The sequence below is a fragment of the Vipera ursinii genome (genome assembly GCF_947247035.1).
Source record: "Vipera ursinii genome assembly, chromosome: 3".
Taxonomy (NCBI): domain Eukaryota; kingdom Metazoa; phylum Chordata; class Lepidosauria; order Squamata; family Viperidae; genus Vipera; species Vipera ursinii.
The window spans coordinates 187,222,242-187,244,122 of NC_139516.1; the positions used below are offsets into that span (position 1 = coordinate 187,222,242).

Consider the following 21,881-nt stretch of genomic DNA (forward strand, 5'->3'; position numbering starts at 1 on the left):
AGGAAACAGTCAAATAAGAGTCAGCATAGCCTGAAGCTGGGTACTGGGTGGGCCAAGAGGTTCAGATTGGACCCTAATGACTCAAGCTGCGAAGGAGAATTGTACTTTTAGATTTGCAAGGTTCTGTTAATGCAGTTTTACAATAAAGCAGATTTAGTTTGTCATGTTTCCTGATGCACCCTAGTCTACTGAGTTAAGTCCAATAGGCTTTGCACAGTCATGGCTGCCATTCTGATATGACACCTCCAGAGACACCCATTTCCTATTTTATGATCAGTAGTCTTTGTGGCCAGCTCAAATAAATCAGCTCTCTGAATGAAGGCTCCTATATCATATTATATGCCCCTGTATTTTGGTATCAATTACCATTATAATCCATTTCTAGTTGGATTCAGAAACAAAAACAAGATATTGAGTGTAGGTGGCACTTAACTGGAGAAATATTGCTAATATTTTCCCAAAGAAGTTTCACTGACCTCATATGAAATACCTTTACTCTTGCATCTATTTTGTCTCATGCTAAATTTACTGTGAGGAATAATAGAAAAGAAGAATTGTAGAATTACAGTACATGAGGCCATTTCAGCAAAGCCTAATATACAGCTCAATACAAAAATTCAAATGGAAGCATTGTAGACTAATGGCTATCTAGCTTCTGCCTAAAGACATCTCTTTCTTGTCCTCACATATTAAGGAACTTTTTTTCTCAGCTACATTGGCTTCCACAGCTGTCCTCCATATTTTTCCTCTTCACTGGGATTGTTTGGATTTGTGCTTACAGATTTTTTTCCTCTCACTGCAAACTACTATATCATCTCAATCTTTCTGAATCACTCATAATTTCTGCACTATATCATCTTCAGGGAACTTGTAATTCTAAAATACTTTCCTTCAAAATAAATGTCAGTTGACAGGTCTTAACAGTTCAACCATAAAATAAATGACACTAATATCAGTTTACATAAAAGAATAGAGGCTGTACATACTTATAACCAGATGGAGCATGAGCAGAACAATGCAAAACAATGTCTCCAACTGTATGGAGAAATATTAACTAAAATATCAGTCAAGAAAGGAACTGCAGCTTTGGACTGTGAGAATGATTTGTACTGGACATGTTTAAAAAAAACACAGAATAAGCAAGTGTTGAAAATGATGGATGGAATGCTACCTTTGCAAATTTTAACGTATCTCAGATCATGGAAAAGTGACAGCCATGAAAATGTCAGTGTGTGCAGAATGCAGAATAAAATTTAAATATTACTCCACATCTGTTTATCTAGGTGTTAAATGCCACTCCAAAGCCTTTCTGTTTAACTATTGGGGCTTAGAGGTCAGTAGGGGAAGGGATTTTCAACAAAAAATTGTCAGAAAGCCACTGGGAAATATCTACCTATAAATTCTTTCCATTTAATATAGAGCACACATGGCACAGCCAAGAAGATGTGATGGAATGAAGTCAAGGAACAATCTTCAACTACTGATTCCAGCAATTTTAACAAGTTGTTTTCTTTCCATGGGGGCTATTTTGCCTCACCCATTTGTAATTTTAAATTATTCCACTGTTTATTAATTTTTGTTTTGGCTGACCTCAAATTTATACTGGGCTGGTTTGGTTGGCTGGAACAAGTTTGATCATTTCAAGTGATTTTACACTATCTGTTAAGAAGATATTTTTGGTCTTTAACCTCCAGAAGAACTTCTGAACTGCACAAAATGATAATTTTACTCAGAATTATAAAATGTAATGGTTATAAGAAAAAGGTCCAATGTAAGGAATCCACTACTAATTGATTCCTGACATCCTGCCTCAAAGACTTTAGCTAGCTTACTCTGTACACCGCCCCGAGTCCCTCGGGAGAAGGGCGGTTTATAAAAACAAACAAACAAACAAACAAACAAATAAATAAATAAATAAATAAATAAATAAATAAATGTCCATCACCTTTGAAGGCCATCTCTTCCATTGCTAAACAGCTCTGATCATTACAAATTCTTCCACTGTCCATCTGAAACATACTTCCTTGTAATGTAAATATGTTTCTCAGCCAGTTCTCCATAAATGCTGAACAAGTCTGCCCTGTCTTCAACATGAACTGCCTTTCAATACTGAAAGACAATTATAATGTTTTTTTCTTTAAGTTGAATATATTCAATACCCCCAACCATTCATCCTAAGTTTTTCCTTCCTGGCCCTTCATCATCTTTTATTTCCATTTATTCAAGTTGTGAATTTTCAAATGTGCTGTTCAGATGGATACAGTGTTCTTTACATATATATATATATATATATTTATTAATTTTTGCAGATATAAAGATTAAAAAAACTAAAGCAAACTAAAGAAAATATAAAGTAAAAGAAAGAAAAAATATTTTTTTTTAAAAAAGGAGGGAAAAGTAAAGAAATTGTAAACAATAAAAAAGAAAAACAAGAAAATTATTTAAAGAAATTACATCCCCCATCAAAGCAAGAACTTATCTTCTCTAATATTGTGATAAAAGTTATCTTCTTCTCATATCTCATCTCTGATCCAATTTTAAAGCCTCATCATTTAGTCCTAATCAGCAAAAGTCCTGAGTTACCAGCAATAACCTCTACATTTTAACCTTAATCAAATAGCCAACTTTAATTTACTTTGTTTTATTTTTAACACTATAACACTATCACTTTTTCTTAAAATACAAAAAAAAACACTTCTTCCTATAAACAAATTGTTAAAACCTGGTCATTCAGTCCTGGTCAAGAAAAATCCATTAATTGCCATTAGAAAGAATACATCTCTATTTCAAACTTGATCAGATAAGTCAACTTTAAACGCCTTCCTTTTGTGTTCAGAAATTTAGAAGGAAATCTATAGTCTCTTTAAATAGTGTCCCAAAAGTTGACTTGTTTTCATTTTCTCTTTGATTCTGCTCAAAAACTCCATCATTAATTTAAGATGTGTATTTTGTAAGTCCAAGATAAGAAAGTTGTTCAAGTATCTCTTTTAGTTAAGAAATCATTCGGTTTGTAAATGCAGTGTAACATCTTTCTCCATTTCATTCTTGTAACTTGACATTTTTAAATCCACATCCAAAACAGCCTGCCTCTCAATTGTATCCTCTCCTCTTTTAAATCCATTTTTTATGGTAGCAGATAATCTTAAGAGAAATTTTAAGTGCATTTGTTTCCAAATATCCTTGAATTCTTCCAAAGTTAAAATATTTTCTCCATTCCGCATTAGTGGGTTTCTATAGTTCTTACTCATTGTCTTTAGTATTCAGCTTTCAAAGTCTCCTCTTACCAGGTTTTCTCTAATCCACATTTTCCACAGGAAGATTTCTTATACTTGGATTCGAAATATTCATATATTTTAATGGGATTTTAAACAAGCGACAGGAAGGATTCTTTTAATTAATTTCAAAATCATATTTCCAATTCATCTGTCTCCTTAGTTTATATATAAGTTTCCAAAATCAGTGTTAAGGCTACCCTTTTGCTTCAGGTTAAACTTACATGAAACTTCTTTCACTGAGAATTGAAGGAAAGTAATCCAGTGCAATAAAACTTGTCACTTTGAAGATTTTTAAAATCCAAAAAGCAATTAACAAGCAATTTCCAGAAGTGATTAAGAAAAGAAATGGGCAAACCCAGCATCCGTCTGAAGACTCCAAATCATGGCTTGGACAAAGCTAACTTTTCTTGGCTCTCAGAATTCTAATATCCACCAGAGACCATTGTGTTATGGCTTTCTTTGTGGAAAACCTCTGTATGGCTCACTTGTGGGAGATCCAGATCCTCACCATATCCAGAGAGGAATTTTGAGGTGCTGATCCATTCACCAGCTCCTTTGTTCTGCTCTACTGAAAGCAGAGCTATCTTCAATCCACCATTGCTTCTCCAGAAGTCCAAAACTGGATGAGGTATTCTATATGTAGTCTGACCAACATAGAATAAAGAAGAAAATTGTTTTCTCTGATCTTGACATTATAGAGGTTAGTGCTTGCTTTTATAGGAATTATATTCTTAAAATTGTAATAGTTATAAGGTGCTTAATTTCACTACTGTTTAACGAACATAAAAATTCTGCTGCTGAAAAACTTCATTGATGAGCTTTGTTGCTGAATTGTGAGCTTTGTTGTTTCATGAGTTTTGTTGCTGAAAAACTGAGCAAGTTAATTAAATTTTATTATTAGAGCAAATCTAATTTAACTTTTAGGGGAAAACAGTGGCAAATAAAAGTCCCATTTCATCTAAACATTTTCATTTTTGCTTCTAAAAATTGTTCAAGAAATGCATCTTTTAAATTTTAGTTCTGCCAACAGATAGATAGGAAGCTGACTATAGTGCACTGAATAGCTATCTTCAGGATGTGAAAAGAGAAAAATTCAATGAGACAAAATTCATGTTCATTTGAAACGGTAAGCATAATAAAGAAAACAACATTAATGGATTTGCTTGCTGTGGTTTCAGAAATACCCAGCAAAAGCTCTGATTTAGTTCAGTGGGAAATAGAAGTTGAAATTAACAAACAAGAATCACCTTTGAGGTTTTTTCAGTGAAATACTAATTAATTCAAAAAATTGTAGGGAAGATTTGTTTTCTCCTCCAGATTCAGCACTATATTATGCCTTTTTCCATTTGATTTCTATTCCTTTCATAGTATGAAAGTATAGTTTTTTGGTGTTGAAGCCTGATTTATTTTAGTATAAGGATGCCACCATATGGCGCATGGTACCAAGAAGTACAACCGCCCCTTAAACAGAACCAAAATAGATTTTGGTAGAACAAATCCAAACAATCCATCCAAGAAGGGAGATTATTACATCCATTTCAGACCAACTGCCAGGATTCTGAAAAAGGAGGAGTCAAAGCAAATTACGCAAAACCAGTTGGAACCCTAAGATGTAACTTTTCATCCAGGAACTTCTTAATCAGAAACTTGCAAGGAACAAAGATTTTCCTAGGAAACCATCTCCCTCAACACAGAGACTCCCATTCCCCAACAAAACAAAAAAACATGACCAAAACTACAGACGTCTAGCACCTGGACAAAATCAGCTCTCCAGCTATGTTTATATATGAGTTTAAAATCCTGACTTATACAGTCATGATGGAAGCTTCTTGTGTGCTTATGTAGGTCCATGCAGGCAAACAAACCAGCTGAAAGAACACAGTCTGAAGTTTATTTTTGAGTTGTGTGGCACAGTGTTTAGAATGCAATATTGCAGGCTAACTCACTGCTCACTCTAGGAGTTTGTTTCTGAATGGCTCAAGGTTGACTCATCCTTCCATCCTTCCAAGGTCGGTAAAATGAAGGTCCAGATTGTTGGGGGCCACATGCTGACTCTGTAAACTGCTTAGACAGGGCTGTAAAGCACTGTGAAGTGGTATATAAGTCTAAGTGCTATTGCTATCACGATTTAAACTAGAGTTTGTTACTGGATTTGCAATTCTCCCTCTCCCACAGGTAAAAATGGACTCACAACTTTGTTTTGGGGTTATAATTACAAGGCAATATTTAATCAGCTATCATGATGCTTTGAAGATATTCCTCACTTTCATTTTCATAGCATGACAATTGCTGACAAATTTCAACTATTGAAGCTTTCATTTCTGCCATGGGAGGAACTCATCTTGTACAAAACTTCCAACATTAGTAGAACATTTCTGTGAAAATTGCTTGACAACAATTTTCTTTTGAAAGATCCACCAATTGACCTTAATCAGTTCGACCTTTTTCACATAAAACTTGTCAGTTGTGTCATGGGTCATCCATGTTGTCCTGGATCACCTAAAGAAGCTCTTTCCAATTCACCATCTTCATCTGGCCCAGTGATACACTTAAAACAACATAATCAATACTATAAACGGCTAGCTCCATACCTGATGGGAATTAAGATCTCCCTATGGATAATCCAGTGTGGACGGGACCGAACCGTGGTGGGAGGACGGTTTTGGACTGGTCAGCGACCACCTCACTGGTGCGGGAGACCAGTTGGGGTGGGCCTGGCTTAGGACTCCCCTTTTCTCTCTCTGCTCCAGTTAGACTCCTCAGCCGGAGTGAGAGGACGGCTGAGGTTGTCCCTTGGAATTCCATCTCAGGTGAGAGCTGAGATGGCTTTGCAGATTGAGAGATATGCCCACTGGAACTCTTCTTTTTCCATCTTTGTACCATCAACGAACAATCCTTTGGCCATATTTACAACATCGGCCCCAAGAGACTATTTGAGCGCTATATGATCCATCGTTATTCCGAAGCGGACTTGTATGCCCTTAGGGCGGTTCCTGCCTCATGGGCGCGACCTGTCGCCTGTTTCCATACTCCCCTTAATGACGGGCCCAAGTTTTGGGACTCCGAGAGGTGGTAGGGCTTGGATAGGGGCCTCGAGTTAAGACGCGCTAAGAGGCCCCTGATCAGATTTTTAGCCGGTTATTTTAAGAGGTTAGGGAGGGGGAGGGAGGGGAGGTTGGGAGGGAACCTGTTACCGGCACTCAGTCTGGACCTGTTAGAGGTCCTGACGGGACGGGGTTGGGGGAGGTGGCTGCTGGTGCTGGGAATGAACAACGGTGATAGGGTATGGCAGCAGGTGTTTGCGCGGAGGGTCATATCAACATCTGGGATCGCGCCCCCGCTATCTTCGAGCGGTGGCGCGCTCCGACCCTCCGGTTAGCACCCTCTTACCCAGGGATGAGGGTGATCAGGCCCCTGAGCTCAGGCTGGTCTATTTTAATGCTAGATCCGTAGTTAATAAAGCTCCCCTCATCCGTGATCGGATCGAGGAGGAATGTGCGGATCTAGCGTGCATCACGGAAACTTAGCTGGGCTCGGAGGGAGGGGTGCCTCTCACCGAGTTATGCCCGCCGGGTTTCCGGGTGCTGCACCAGCCACGGGCTCAGGGCAGGGGTGGTGGGGTGGCAGTGGTTATTCGGGAGACTTTGTGTCCCCGGGAGGCCACCATTGTCCAGATGGCCGGGAGTGAAACCCTCCTCTTGAGGTGTGGTCCTCGGGTTCAGTTGGGCTTGTTGCTTACATACCTGGCGCCCAGCTGTGTGGCAACAGCCCTGGCCGAGCTGCTCGACACCCTCTCAGGGTTGGCGGTGGAGTTCCCCAGGCTTGTAGTCCTGGGTGACTTCAACCTGCCATCACTGGGAGAGTCGTCGGAGTTAGCTCGGGAGTTCATGGCTTCCATGACAGCCATGGGCCTGACCCAGGTTATTGAGGGCCCGACTCATGAGGGGGGTCACACTCTCGACCTGGTGTTCCTGTCTGGACAGTGGTTGGATGATCTGGGAGGGGGTTCTCCATCTATCACCCCTCTGTCATGGTCAGATCATCACCTCCTGAGGCTGGTTTTCCGTCATGCCATCCCCCGCCGCTGGGCAGCGGAGCCGACCAGGTGGTTCCGCCCCAGGCGCCTAATGGACCCAGATCGGTTCCAGAGGGCGCTTGGGCCTATACCTATCACCCTTACCCACAGCCCAGTCGATGCCCTGGTGGAGGCCTGGGAAACGGAAGCCATCAGGGCACTCGACTGCGTTGTACCCATGCAACCTCTGACCCGACGCAGATCCCGTTGGGCCCCATGGTTCTCTGTGGAGCTCTGGGAGATGAAGCGGCGGAGACGAGGTCTAGAGAGCGGTTGGAGATCCAGCCGATCCGAATCCGACCGATTGCAGTTAAGAACCTTTATAAGGTCTTATCTTGCGGCGATAAGGACGGCGAAGTCTAACTACTTTGCCGCCCTTGTCGCGTCCGCAGATAATCGCCCGGCCGCCCTGTTTAGGGTGACTCGCTCCCTCCTTAATCAGGAGGAGAGGATCCCTTGCAGGGACGAGCCGAGGAGTTTAGTCATCATCTGGCGGACAAAATCACTCGGATCCGGACCGGCTTGGACTCTCACTGGGCAGAGTCTAATGTGGAGGAATCAGGCGGTCTTGAGCACGTTATCTGGAATGAGTTCGACCCTGTTTCCCCTGATGATGTGGACAGGATCATGGGGAGACTGAGCACCACCACCTGTTTGTTGGATCCGTGCCCTTCCTGGCTAGCTTATGCGGCTCGGGAAGGAACACGAGGCTGGTTCCATGCAGTAATAACTGCTTCTTTGAAGGAGGGTGTCTTTCCTGCCGCCTTGAAGGAGGCGGTGGTGAGACCCCTTCTCAAGAAGCCTGCTTTGGACCCGGCTGTTTTAAACAACTACCGTCCAGTCTCCAACCTTCGCTTTCTGGCGAAGGTTGTTGAGAGTGTGGTGGCGCATCAGCTCCCTCTGTTCCTGGAGGAAACTGATTATCTGGACCCGTACCAATCGGGCTTCAGGCCCGGACACAGCACGGAGACGGCATTGGTCGCGCTGGTGAATGATCTCTGGAGGGCTAGGGACAGGGGTTGCTCCTCTGTCCTGGTCCTATTAGATCTCTCAGCGGCGTTCGATACCATCGACCATGGTATCCTACTGCGGCGTCTCAGGGGGCTGGGAGTGGGAGGCACCGTTCTACGGTGGTTCTCCTCCTACCTCCAGGGCCGCTCGCAGTCGGTGTTGACAGGAGGGCAGAGATCCGCCCCGAGGTCTCTCATTTGTGGAGTTCCTCAGGGGTCGGTTCTCTCGCCTCTCCTGTTCAACATCTATATGAAGCCGCTGGGTGAGATCATTCGTGGTTTTGGGGTGGGGTATCAGTACGCTGATGATACCCAACTTTTTCTTTCCACCCCGAACCAACCCAGTGATGCCCTCTCCGTGATGTCCCGGTGCCTGGAGGCGGTTTAGGTCTGGATGGGGAGAAACAGGCTTCGTCTCAATCCCGCCAAGACTGAGTGGCTGTGCATATCGGCATCTCGGATTAACCAAGTTATTCCATCCTTAATGATGGGGGGTGAGGTGTTACCCCCCGTCGATAGGGCTCGCAACTTGGGCGTCCTCCTGGATTCACGGCTCAATTTTGAAGACCATATAGGAGCCGTGACCAGGGGGGCTTTTGCTCAGGTTCGCCTGGTGCGCCAGTTGCGTCCCTATCTGGACCGAGACGCCCTACGCACAGTTACTCACGCGCTTGTGACCTCCCGTTTGGACTACTGTAACACTCTCTACATGGGGCTGCCCTTGAAGACCACTCGGAGGCTTCAACTGGTGCAGAATGCGGCTGCGCGAGTTGTAATGGGGGTTTCCCGATACTCCCATGTAACACCTCTACTCCGTGAGCTGCATTGGCTTCCGGTTGCCCTCCGGGTGAAATTCAAGGTGCTGGTTATCACCTATAAAGCCCTACATGGCCTGGGTCCGGGATATCTGAGGGAACACCTGCTGCCGGCATCAAACGCCCTTCGCCCAGTGCGCTCCCACAGGGAGGGTCTGCTCAGGGTCCCGCCGGTAAGAGATTGCCGACGGGTGACACCCAGGGATAGGGCCTTCTCGGTGGGAGCGCCTGCCCTCTGGAACCAGCTGCCGGTGGAGCTGAGAACTGCTCCCGACCTCCGATCATTCCGCCGGGGCCTGAAGACCTGGCTCTTCGAGCTCTCGGGCCCAGACTGAGGAGAAATTTTTAATTTGGGTTTTTTTTTAATTGAGTACAGGGTCAATTTAATATTTTTTAATTTGGTTCTTAATTTTTGTATTTTGGATTTTTAATTCCCTGTAAACCGCCCTGAGTCCTCAGGGAATAGGGCGGTATATAAATATAACTAAATAAAATAAATAAATAAACAATTTGCATTCGGCAGTGAATTTCAATTGGTGAGACTCTTTCGGCACTCAAAAATCAATCATGGTAGGTTGCTTAAACCATACCAATGAGTACTTATTGCAAGCTTCCATTTCAGAAACAACAGCAACACAACTTTTTCTTACAGCAATTGTTCACTAACTGAAGTAAAAAAAAAGATGCTAAGGAACATGTCAGAGCTTCTAGCATGTCAGTACTGCCATCTGTTGATGATTTATAATATGGGAGGCATTACTTCACATTCAGCCCTCATACACAGAATTTCCACAGATGGAAAATAATTAAATGTAACTATAAGATCAATATATTGTAAAAATATTTCCCTCACAACCCAATATTAAATAAATAAACCTCATATTTTTATTTGTTTAATAAAAAATTATTTTGCATAATTGCAAAACTTTCTAGGCTTGAAAACCAATGTATCCTCTGTGTGTGAGTGTGTCTGTGTGTGGGTGTGTATGTGTGTGTGTGAGAGAGAGAGAGATAGATAGAAAGAGAGAGAGAGAGAGAGAGAGATCACTTTCTGAAATTGAACAGATCAACATCAATCATGGCAAGGCACAGAACAAAGTTTTAAAATAAAAAATAATGGAGAGAGAGAATTACACAACAATTTCCAATAAATGAATGGGATCTCTGTATATGGTATGTCAAAAGAGGGGGAGAAAAATGGAATTTACATGTGGAAATGCCAATCTCCTTATCTGAAGGCAATAGAAAGTTCTTGTAATTTCACAGATGAGAATGGAATTATTGTTAGGTTTCTCTCAGGTAGTCCACTGATATTCTTATTATAGGAAAGCTATTTGTCGATTGGAAACAAAACATTTAGTCACAATATGAACCTAAACTTATCACACCCTTATTATTACTTCCTAGCAACAATCCACTATTCTTTTATATAAACCTTTTGTTAGACACAGACAGTCCTCTCCCCAATACATTCTCCATTCTTTGCTTTCCTCTTTTCTTCCTCTCTCTTTCATACCCTCATGCAGAAAACACTGGTTATTATCTTTAATCTAGGAACTCCATCTGCATCAAACAGTAAAGTGTTTATTTTGTATCAGAAGATTCTAAATTCAATTTCTAACATTACCAAAAAGAACTAGAAAAACTCTTCTGGAAGCCTGGAGATTTCTGTCAGTGTTGAAAATAATGCATTAGGTGAATCAAGGATCTGACTCAATAAGAACATCTTTTAGTTTTTCATCAAATAATGTATTCAACTGGATAGCCCTTTTTTTACAACAGGTATTGTAGAATCCACTTTGAGGCAATATAATAATTGTTTTAGTAATAGATTTTAGATTCTTGACAACAAAGGGCGTTGATGGGGAAATTTATCTTTATTCTGTGACATTAGTACAGTTTTATCAATCATTGTATTGACAAATGAACAAGAGGATGTGTTTTTGTTCTATAACTCAAACTATATATTATTGTTCATAACTGTACTGAAGATACAGCCATGACACTGAGGTAGTTGACAGGTTAAAAATACAGTATTGTTATAAAGTGCTGCTTGGAAACAAGCCCATTTCTGCTGTATCATTTTGATAGATGCAGCAGTTCAAGAAATGCTTGGCAAAATTTAATCATGACTATACAGTTATTCGGCATGTATTTCTTATTTAATTCAACAAAATAAAAGTATTAATCATTCTGTTGTGAATTCTTTTGAACTACACTATTGGTCATGATGAATATAGCATCCATTCCCTTAAAATAATACGTGTATCAGAATACTGGGGCTCTTGTTTCATCAGCAGTGACGGTTTCATAAAAACATATCTTGTTTCTTTTCCTGACTTTTGACCACCGGGAACAGAAAAGGTAGATGAAGAATGAAGAAGTGTCCCAAATTCCCATTTTCTCAGATGGAAGGGACCTTGGAGGTCATCTTGTCCAATCCCCTGCTCAGGCAGGAAACCCTATACCATTTCAGACAAATGGCTGTCCAGTCTCTTCTTAAAAACTTCCAGTATTGGAGCATTCACCGCTTCTGGAGGCAGGTTGTTCCACTGGTTAATTGTTCTAACTGTCAGGAAGTTTCTCCTTAGTTCTAGGTTGCTTCTCTCCTTGATTAGTTTCCATCCGTTGCTTCTTGTCCTGCCTTCGAGCACTTTGGAAAAATAGCTTGACTCCTTCTTCTTTGTGGCAGCCCCTGAGATATTGGAACACTGCTATCATGTCCACCCTAGTCCTTCTCTTCATTAAAGTAGACATACCCAATTCCAGCAGCCGTTCCTTATATGTCTTCGCCTCCAGTCCCCTAATCAACTTTGATGCTCTTCTCTGTACTCTTTCCAGAGTCTCAACATCTTGTTTACATCGTGGTGACCAAAACTGGATGCAGTGTTCCAAGTGTGGCCTTACCAAGGCATTATAAAGTGGTATTAATACTTCATGTGATCTTGGTTCTATTCCTCTGTTAATGCAGCCTGGCACTGTGCTGGCTTTTTTGGCAGCTGCAGCACATTGCTGGCTCATATTTAAGTGATTGTCCACTAGGACTCCAAGATCCCTCTCACAGTTACAGTTACAGTTACTACTATTGAGCAAGGTACTCCCTATACTACACCTGTACATTTGGTTTTTCTTGCCTAAATGTAGAACCTTACTTTTTTCACCAATGAATTTCATTTTGTTAGATAGCGCCCAGTGTTCTTGGTATTCTGTTTGCATAGAGCACTGCATTCAAAGACAGGGAGAAAGAGGATTCTTGTAACTCCATGCCAGTTATTCCATATGCTGAAAATACTGTAACCCTGCAGATACAAGGTCCTGCTCTTAAACTGTTTTAGCCTGAATTCAAACAATCCTGTCTATGTAGTCTGCCTATAAATGAAGAATGTAAAGATTTCCGTTACAAGCAAGCACCTACTTGTAATTCACATGATATTGTGGTGCATATTTGAAAAAGCTGAGCATATCCTTTTCATCATCCTTGCAATTGCTGCCCTTTGTTGTCTTAAATACTTGCTTGCAGCCCTATATCCTTGGAAATAAGCCCAACTGAGTTTGATGTAATTATAAAAAGGATTGCAGCACTAAGTATTTTTTTAATCAAACTGAGAAAACAAAAACTAACTTTAAAAAGATATTCAAATAAGAGATGTTAAAAACACCGTTATTTTTATGTACAGTATAAATATTCTTGTGACAAATGGATGACAATTTCATTGTTTTAAACTGGAAATCCAGTCTAGGTTTGGTAACATTATTCAACTGGCAGTCATAAGGATGGCAGCAGAATATCATAAATATCATAAAAACCATAAAACGTAACTAGCAGCCCAATAAATGATATACTTATTTAACTGGGACAGTAGGCAGTATTTTAATCTATATTTTATGAAAATGATTTCCTATTATGAAGATGACTTATATATTTAAAAATTTGTGTAGATTGTTCCATTAATGTTTACTGCATGTGTTCTGAAACTTTTGCATCAATTTCCCAAGTAATTAAATCACAATATTGGTTTATGGCAAAATTGGACATCCATTGAACACTTTTTAATGATTAATTCATTCAGTGATTAATTACAATTTTCTGCCCTAAAGTTTATCAAATAATTCAATTGTTAAAAATTATTAAGTGTTTCAAACTCCTCTATTGTAAAATTCCATTACAAGGGAAGTTTTCTAGAAATCTGCATCAGATACTCACAGCATTAGCATGGTATCATGCAAACCTTTTTCAGTTTGTTATATTTTTATTCTCTTATCAATAGTATATGACAATTATTTTCTATTTTTTAGAAAACAGTCCATATTTATTATATGGGCTTAATAGTCAATCCTGTTTTTAGCAAGCATTAGGGCTATGCAAATCCTTTCAAAAGGTTCGTGCAGAAGCTCATACAAACACATCTCTTTGAAACACTGGTAGAACTGACTCATTAATTGAATGCACAGACAAACAGTAACAGATTATGAAGCAACTGTGCAAGTGTGGAAAAAAGATATGGCTGTTTTAATGCTCTTAAGAAAGGAAGCTTTTTTATACGTCTGCTTGTACAGCACACATCCTTTCTTTCAAAGGATTTCCACAGTTGTAGCAGTTCTCAGAGTTGTCTTTTCCACAGCTGCTCACAGAGGCAATTATCTATATTCAGTTTGTGTCTGCTGCTGAGTTAAGATGTTACGAGTGATTATACATAAACAGATATATACAGTATCTCTCCTCAAAGCCATGACACTCAGCCTACAGTGAGTGGAAAGATTTATCCAAGATTTTTGCTGGTAATTTCATCGGTAAAATACGCCAAGATGTGCTTTGAAGGCCAACTTTGACAGCTTATGATAGTTTGCAAAATTACAATTCAGTTACCAGTCACCCAGAAAAAGTCTTCTTCAGAGCATATTGTAATTGGCTAGTGGGCATTTCTCCAACTGTCCCAGTTGCCTTGAAAGAGTAGTATCCTGAACACTTAGCATCTAGTGTTGCCATCAGGTACTTTATGTCCTTGGACCATGCTGTTCCAGCATTCGAGGCATTAGGGATTAAGACAATTTACTTCTCCAGGGTAAGCAGTGAGTGTAAACAAAATATTCTAGCCTAAAAATTCATTATTTTTCATCATCAATGCAGATTTCACTTTATACTAATATAGATAAGTATCCCAACATCTCATGTCAATTCATGAAATATACAGTAGATATGAATGTGTTTCCAAGAGAGTAGAGAATGTTTTATTGACTGAATTTTTTGTTGCTCTTAGTCTACTTCACCATATGCACAGAGTACAGTTCTGATTTAGGAAAGCTTAATGATAGCAACTATAAGCTAGGGAACAAGAAATTTTACTTTCATTGAATTATAGGTGCAAACTCTTGAGTGGAGTGCTAAAATCACTTCCCCCAAATTAGACATGGTCTGATGTGTAAAGAGTGGTAAAGGGAACATCTGAACTTGATATGCCTATCAGAAGAGGTTATAGAGTTCAAATCTATTTTCAATTTCAAAAGCTTAACAACTTATTTAAAGGCAGTAAAAAAGTTGTCAGGTTCACTGAAGTTTGTGGTACCTTTTGTATGAAATATGATAATAAGCAACATGTAATAAATTCAAGGTGGGATTGGCTATCCAATGCGCAAACATGCAAATACGAAAAATCAGTTTGGGTGAAGTTTAAATACATGTTAGTACAGAAGTCACGATGACTTTTTGAACATTCATATCAATGTCTACAGAGTTTCCAATGAAATCTGACATTAAAAAAGGACATCAGAAAACTTCACAGTGGCTTGAAACATTTTTCCTAGATCTCAATTCTGCTTTTCAGTTGAAAAGGTACATCTAGGAGCAAACTATGGACCACTTTCTCTTATATCTATTATTCACAGCAAACCAAAGATAAATCACACAGCAGCCATTATAACTCTATAGATTCAATCCTCTAGTTGCTGAGCTCCTGAACATGTAACGTTAGATCAAAAGAAAATGCTGTGCTCTTCTTTTCCTGCACCATTTTATTCTTTTGCTATAAAATTTAAAAAAATGATTTTATAGCCCAAACAGAGAAGACAGAAAAGAGTCATAAAATATACTCTGACTTTGACTCTTTGACTGATTAATAGAAATTCATTTTAAATTTTTGTTATTTTTGTTTTTCCTTATTATTTCTTTTCTTTTTCAATTCATACTGGAATTTGAAAGATTGGCTGCATAATGAAATAATCACTCATTTTTTTGCTGTCCTCAACAGCTTCCAAACTGCCCTTATCGGGGATTAGTTTGATTACTTTGTTACACTGAATCAGTTGTACTTTACCCCAACTGACCATAAAATTATCCTAATACCTGAATTTCCTGATAATGCATTTTGAGGTGGCTTTTTATTACTTATTATTAAATATTTAATTTAAATATATATTTAAATTCGATTCTGCAGTCTATATTCATTCAGATATTCATATTTATTTACCATTTTTGTAACCCACCCATGGTATAGGCAACACTATAGAAACATAAAAACAATTCTGTTTTCTTATGAATTTTTTAAAAAGGAAAAATATTTTAATATTCACTCTGTTTTCATTAAGAAACAGTATTAGTGCAAAACTTTACATAAGATGAGATGGGATAAATGCAAAATCCAAGAAAACTTTTACCTATTTGTTTTCTGTATTGATCCATAGGTATTTTTGAAGCATCCTTTTTACCCATTTTTCTGTCTTTATGAACTCTGTAATCAAAGATTAAAACATGCTTAAGAAACTCCACGGCCATTTTATATGCATCAACATATGAAATCAAGCAATACATTATATACATACAGGGAAAATATCATATATAGAACAGAATTTAGTTACGGAGAAAATAATCCATATAAATGCCTGATTACTACCACTTAAAATTACTTTCTTGTTTTGATTCAGATCAACAAAACTTCATACTCTTCTTTTTCTCAATGATGCAAGCAACAAGTGCTAGCTTTTATGTTTTACCAGTCACCTACATCTTTCATCCTCCTTAAGAAGAAAAGCACATTTATAAAAGTCCATGACTTATTAACTCTCCTTCTCTTGTAGTGATGGGAGGCAGAAATCTTGTGAAGTTTTAAACAACAGTGTGTGTGTGTGTGTGTGTGTGTGTGTGTGTGTGTGTGTAATATTAGCAAATCAAGAAGGAATCAACTTGAACTGTAATATTTAGTGCCATTCGCAACCTATAAACCATAGAATATCAGATGAATGCCTGCATCAACAAGGCATTTCAACACTACTCTAAAGCACGGGTGTCAAACTCACCGCATCACGTGACATGTTGCGACGTATCATGACTTTTTTTTGCATTGCTGAAGCTGGGTGGGCATGGCCTTCATATGATGCAACCAGCCCGTGGGATGCAGTTTGACACCCCTGCTCTAATTATCTGTTAACTCTTCAAAGATACACTACAGATATTAATAAATTTTTCCCCTTTTATTTGAATTGCTTAGCATCATTAATAAACTTACTCATAAATCCTATATGGAACATTTACAATTGCCCTTGCTGATTCTGTTTGTCTGTCTGTCTACCTATACACACACATACAAAAAAAATGGAACTACAGATAAACAACATACAGTCATGCTCGAAATTGTTGGCACCCCAGAAATTTTTCCAGAAAATCAAGTATTTCTCACAGAAAAGTATTGCAGGAACACATGTTTTGCTATACACAGGTTTATTCCCTTTGTGTGTATTGGAACACAACAAAAAAGGGAGGAAAAAAAGCAAATTGGACATAATGTCAAACAAAACTCCAAAAATGGGCCGGACAAAATTATTGGCACCCTTAACTTAATATTTGGTTGCACACCCTTTGGAAAAAATAACTGAAATCAGTCGCTTACTATAACCATCAATAAGCTTCTTACACCTCTCACCCAGAATTTTGGACCACTCTTCCTTTGCAAACTGCTCCAGGTCTCTCTTATTGGAAGGGTGCCTTTTCCCAACAGCAATTTTAAGATCTCTCCACAGGTGTTCAATGGGATTCAGATCTGGACTCATTGCTGGCCACTTCAGAACTCTCCAGCGCTTTCTTGCCATCCATTTCTGGGTGCTTTTTGACATATGTTTGGGGTCATTGTCCTGCTGGAAGACCCAAGATCTCGGACGCAAACCCAGCTTTCTGACACTGGGCTCTACAGTGCGACCCAAAATCCTTTGGTAATCCTCAGATTTCATGATGCCTTGCACACATTCAAGGCACCCAGTGCCAGAGGCAGCAAAACAACCCCAAAACATCGTTGAACCTCCACCATATTTCACTATAGGTACTGTGTTCTTTTCTTTGTAGGCCTCATTTCATTTTCGGTAAACAGTAGAATGATGTGCTTTACCAAAAAGCTCTATCTTGGTCTCATCTGTCCACAAGACGTTTTCCCAGAAGGATTTTGGCTTACTCAAGTACATTTTAGCAAACTCTAATCTTGCTTTTTTATGTCTCTGTGTCAGCAGTGGGGTCCTCCTGGGTCTCCCGCCATAGCGTTTCATTTCATTTAAATGTCGATGGATAGTTTGCGCCGACACTGATGCTCCCTGAGCCTGCAGGACAGCTTGCATTCCTTTGGAACTTGTTTGGGGCTGCTTATCCACCAACTGGACTATCCTGCGTTGCAACCTTTCATCAATTTTTCTCTTCTGTCCATGACCAGGGAGATTAGCTACAGTGCCATAGGTTGCAAACTTCTTGATAATGTTGCACACTGTGGACAAAGGCAAATCTAGATCTCTGGAGATGGACTTGTAACCTTGAGATTGGTGATATTTGTCCACAATTTTGGTTCTCAAGTCCTCAGACAGTTCTCTTCTCCTCTTTCTGTTGTCCATGCTTAGTGTGGCACATACAGACACACAATGCAAAGACTAAGTGAACTTCTCTCCTTTTTATCTGCTTTCAGGTGTGATTTTTATATTGCCCACACCTGTTACTTGTGCAAGGTGAGTTTAAAGGAGCATCACATGCTTGAAACAATTTTGTTTACCCACAATTTTGAAAGGGTGCCAATAATTTTGTCCGGCCCATTTTTGGAGTTTTGTTTGACATTATGTCCAATTTGCTTTTTTTCCTCCCTTTTTTGTTGTGTTCCAATACACACAAAGGGAATAAACCTGTGTATAGCAAAACATGTGTTCCTGCAATACTTTTCTGTGAGAAATACTTGATTTTCTGGAAAAATTTCTGGGGTGCCAACAATTTCGAGCATGACTGTACATTCTTTTTGTTTGTTCTCTCCATATCCTACCTTCAATTCAAATATGAGGGACAAAAGAAATAAAAACAAAGACAATTAGATGAATAGATATTACATCCAGGTAAGACTGTAAAAGCTAACTTTTTAAAAAAAATGCTTATTGCAATTTAATATTTGCCACAAAACTTCAGCAATGAAAAAAATGTTTGAACTCCCAGTAAAATACTTAATGGAAGATAATGCCAATGTTATTTTTTAAAAAAAGAAGTTTGGTCTAGTAAGATGAAACACTTAGATGTGTGTGTGCTTCAAACTGTCACTGATTTTGTGGCTACCAAGACCTCTAAAACTGCTGTGACTTTTCTTTGTTCTTCAGAGCTGCTCAGTGATCATCATTCCTTTCAACTGCTTTGATAGTTAGATAGCAAACTCCCAAGAAACCCACAGAGACATTAGCACATGCAGCCACAATGTCTAATAAGACAGCTATTTGCATAAAAGATCAGCCACAATTTAAAATGTCTTGCAATAGATGTGGAAAGGGAATAACAGATCTATATTAGCATGTACAAAACCAAGATTGTTTTCACAATTGAATTCCCAGGGGACCAAAGCTCATCACCTTTCCCTGATTAAAAAAAAAAAATCCTGCAAGTTGCTATAAGCCTGTTAACTAAAATATGGATTCATAAGGAAAAGAATGTTGATTATTTATTCATCCTGTTGAGAAACAATTTTGTTCTAATCATCATACCAGCTCATGAAATATTTTACAAAGGAAACTATCTCTTCTTTATACAAATAACCCAGCTTCCTTCTTTTTTCCTTTCCTTTCTTCTTTTAAAGAAGACATGAGTTCAATCCTCTTTTCTACTGTATGAACATGAGAAAGTCCTACTGATGGCAAATATAGCAGAGGTAAAAAAATTTCATCAATCAAAATAGAGCTGGAAGGGACCTTGGAGGTCTTCTAGTCCAACTCTCTGCTCAAGCAGAAGACCTTATACAATTTGAAACAAGTAGCTGCCCAGTCTCTACTTAAAAACCTCCGGTGATGAAACACTCAACTTCTTTTTCTTTGTTCTGGCAGCATAAAGTGGAAATTATGGTGTCATAATTGGCTTGGGACTGAAATATTGCATCCAAATGCCTTCGCAAAGAGAAGTACCATCCCCTGCTCCACACCTGGCTGTCTAATTTCTAAGCAGCAGAGTAGAAGAGCTGGAACCCTTTTTCATAGTGAAACAGCGTAGAAGTTCAGATAGGGCACATTGTCTCCACCTTAACATTTCTAACCACTCATTTCTCATCACAATAACAAACAAACAAATAAAAAAAAGTCAATTTGTGTGCAGGAGCATTTTTAATGAAAGTGTTCTGTAGGTTTTCAACACATGAGGCCAAGAGAGATGAAAGGGTTACTAATTCAGGGTGGAGGTCCTGAAAGAATAAGCCAGTTTGTCCTCTAAGAGGTGAACTAAATAATCTTCTAAAAACATTTTAAAAGTTCACATTACCATATCTGACTGAATATCCAGTATTAGGATTTGGTCTTATTCACCTGTAGGATCTCAACTAACAAAGAATAGTGTACTTACAAAGAACTACCCTCCAGCTTATTTTTGTTTCTAGTTTATAAAAAAAAAACATTTTCTGATCCCAAGCATCAAGCCTGCTTCAGGTTTATAAAGCTCTGATTTATATCATAAACTAATTTTTTACATGCATGTGGCACACACATATTGCCCCCCAATGTGAAGTTGGCCCCAACTCTCCTAACCTTCCATAAGGGACTAAAAGCCTTGGGTCCCCAAAGGGGGAACAGAATAGTGAAGGTGACTGAGTTACAACAGATCCCATTTCCCTCCACCCCACCACACAGACACAAAAAACCCTCACCCTGAGGTCTAGATACTGTACATGCATTACTTGTATGAAGCAACACCAAGATATATATTTCTAATACAGAGAGAAAGAGAGAAAAGGCACAGACAGACACACTAAGCCTGTTGTAATTTTTGAAACAGAACATAACTTTGTAACTTTGTGGTTACGTCCAAAGCCTCATTCAAATATTTGGAAAACCAATTGATAAAATTGACAAAAGCTGGATTTCCCTCAAAGAAGAGTTCACACTGAATTTATATTTGTAATTTATAACCTATAAAAGCATCATTTCTGTCTCTTAAGAACCAAAATTATTAAATGATAAAGTATCCAAAGTATTATGTGAAGCTAAAGCAATAAAACACTAAGAACTTTACCATCAACTTTAAACGTTCCAGCAGTAGCAAAACTGAATGTATTTGTTCCTCCATATCACAACCCCATTTTCTGCTGAACCAACACTATTAGAAACATTCCTAGATTCCAAGTATTCGTCAATGACGTATTTGGAAATATGTTTGATTTTTTAATTGGGCAAGCACTACCCGGTCTCTGTGTGTAACAGTGCAGTTCATTTGACTCTTTCTGTATATCTACATTTTAAAGAAACTTATTCATAACACTATGGAATAAGGAATTCTATTTCTGAATCTACATTTAGGGGGAAAAAATATTCAGGCATTGTGTACTGACGGACCTTGATAGAAATTGGCAATGCCTTGTTTATATGTAAACCATCTGTTTTGTTAAATTTGCACTGTTTTAAAATGTTTTAACCAACATTTACCAGAAGTCTTACCTGAGTAATATTGCAAGAACTCTATATTTATAGAAAATCTTATACAGTATAAGGTACAAAGTGGCAAGATTGATCAGAGATAAGAGAACAAGTATTTTTATTAAAGACTAGAAACCTCCTATGATTTTTTGTTGAAAATAGAAAAAAATGAACTGATCTTTCTTTTTTTCCATTTGTATCTCTTTGCACACCTTTTGTAGCTATTTTCTTTTCCTTTATTTTTTCTCGATATTGCTTCACATTTCTTTTACTTCTGTAGTGTAAGTAATGTTATATTACTTCTGTGCTATAAGTAAAATGTGTTAGATCCTGTATCAAGCCTTAGAAATCTACCCAATTTTCATCCAGTATTAGCCAGCCATTATGTATGCACATGTACTTTTCTTCTTCAATCAACTCTCAGCAGTAATTATATCCCATCCTTAAATGAAACATGTTTAAATATATCCCTGATGGCACTTTTATTAAGTTGTTTATCTCACACTTCTTACACTAGCTCAAAAAGTCTATATGAAGGATTTAGGTAATATTCCAATTTATTAGTGTAATCAAGGAATAAACTGATGAACTGCTAATCAGCAATAAAATGATTTCCATAATTATATGACCATCCTACTTAAACATAATGCTAAATATATTGGCCAGTACTTTACTTTTAAAAAAGCCACATTGAGTATTTTAGACATACTGTAAGTCCCATAGTGAGGACTCCCAAGCATTTAATACTGGATTGTGGCCAGTCATACATTCCCTTAATGCAGAAGGGGACAATCTGAGTTCCACAGTGGAATGA

At 38.7% G+C, this 21,881-nt stretch overlaps 1 protein-coding gene across 3 annotated transcripts in view; it reads right to left on the minus strand.

Annotated features, from left to right (window-relative positions):
- Positions 1-21,881, minus strand: part of TRIQK (triple QxxK/R motif containing) — a 68,902-nt gene that overhangs the window by 21,285 nt on the left and 25,736 nt on the right. For all 3 annotated transcript variants that reach the window (XM_083359699.1, XM_083359697.1, XM_083359698.1), the window contains exon 2: positions 15,827-15,900. In XM_083359699.1, coding sequence (XP_083215825.1) covers positions 15,827-15,881 — 55 coding nt within the window. In that variant the 5' untranslated portion in view covers positions 15,882-15,900. The remainder of the gene's footprint in view (positions 1-15,826; positions 15,901-21,881) is intronic.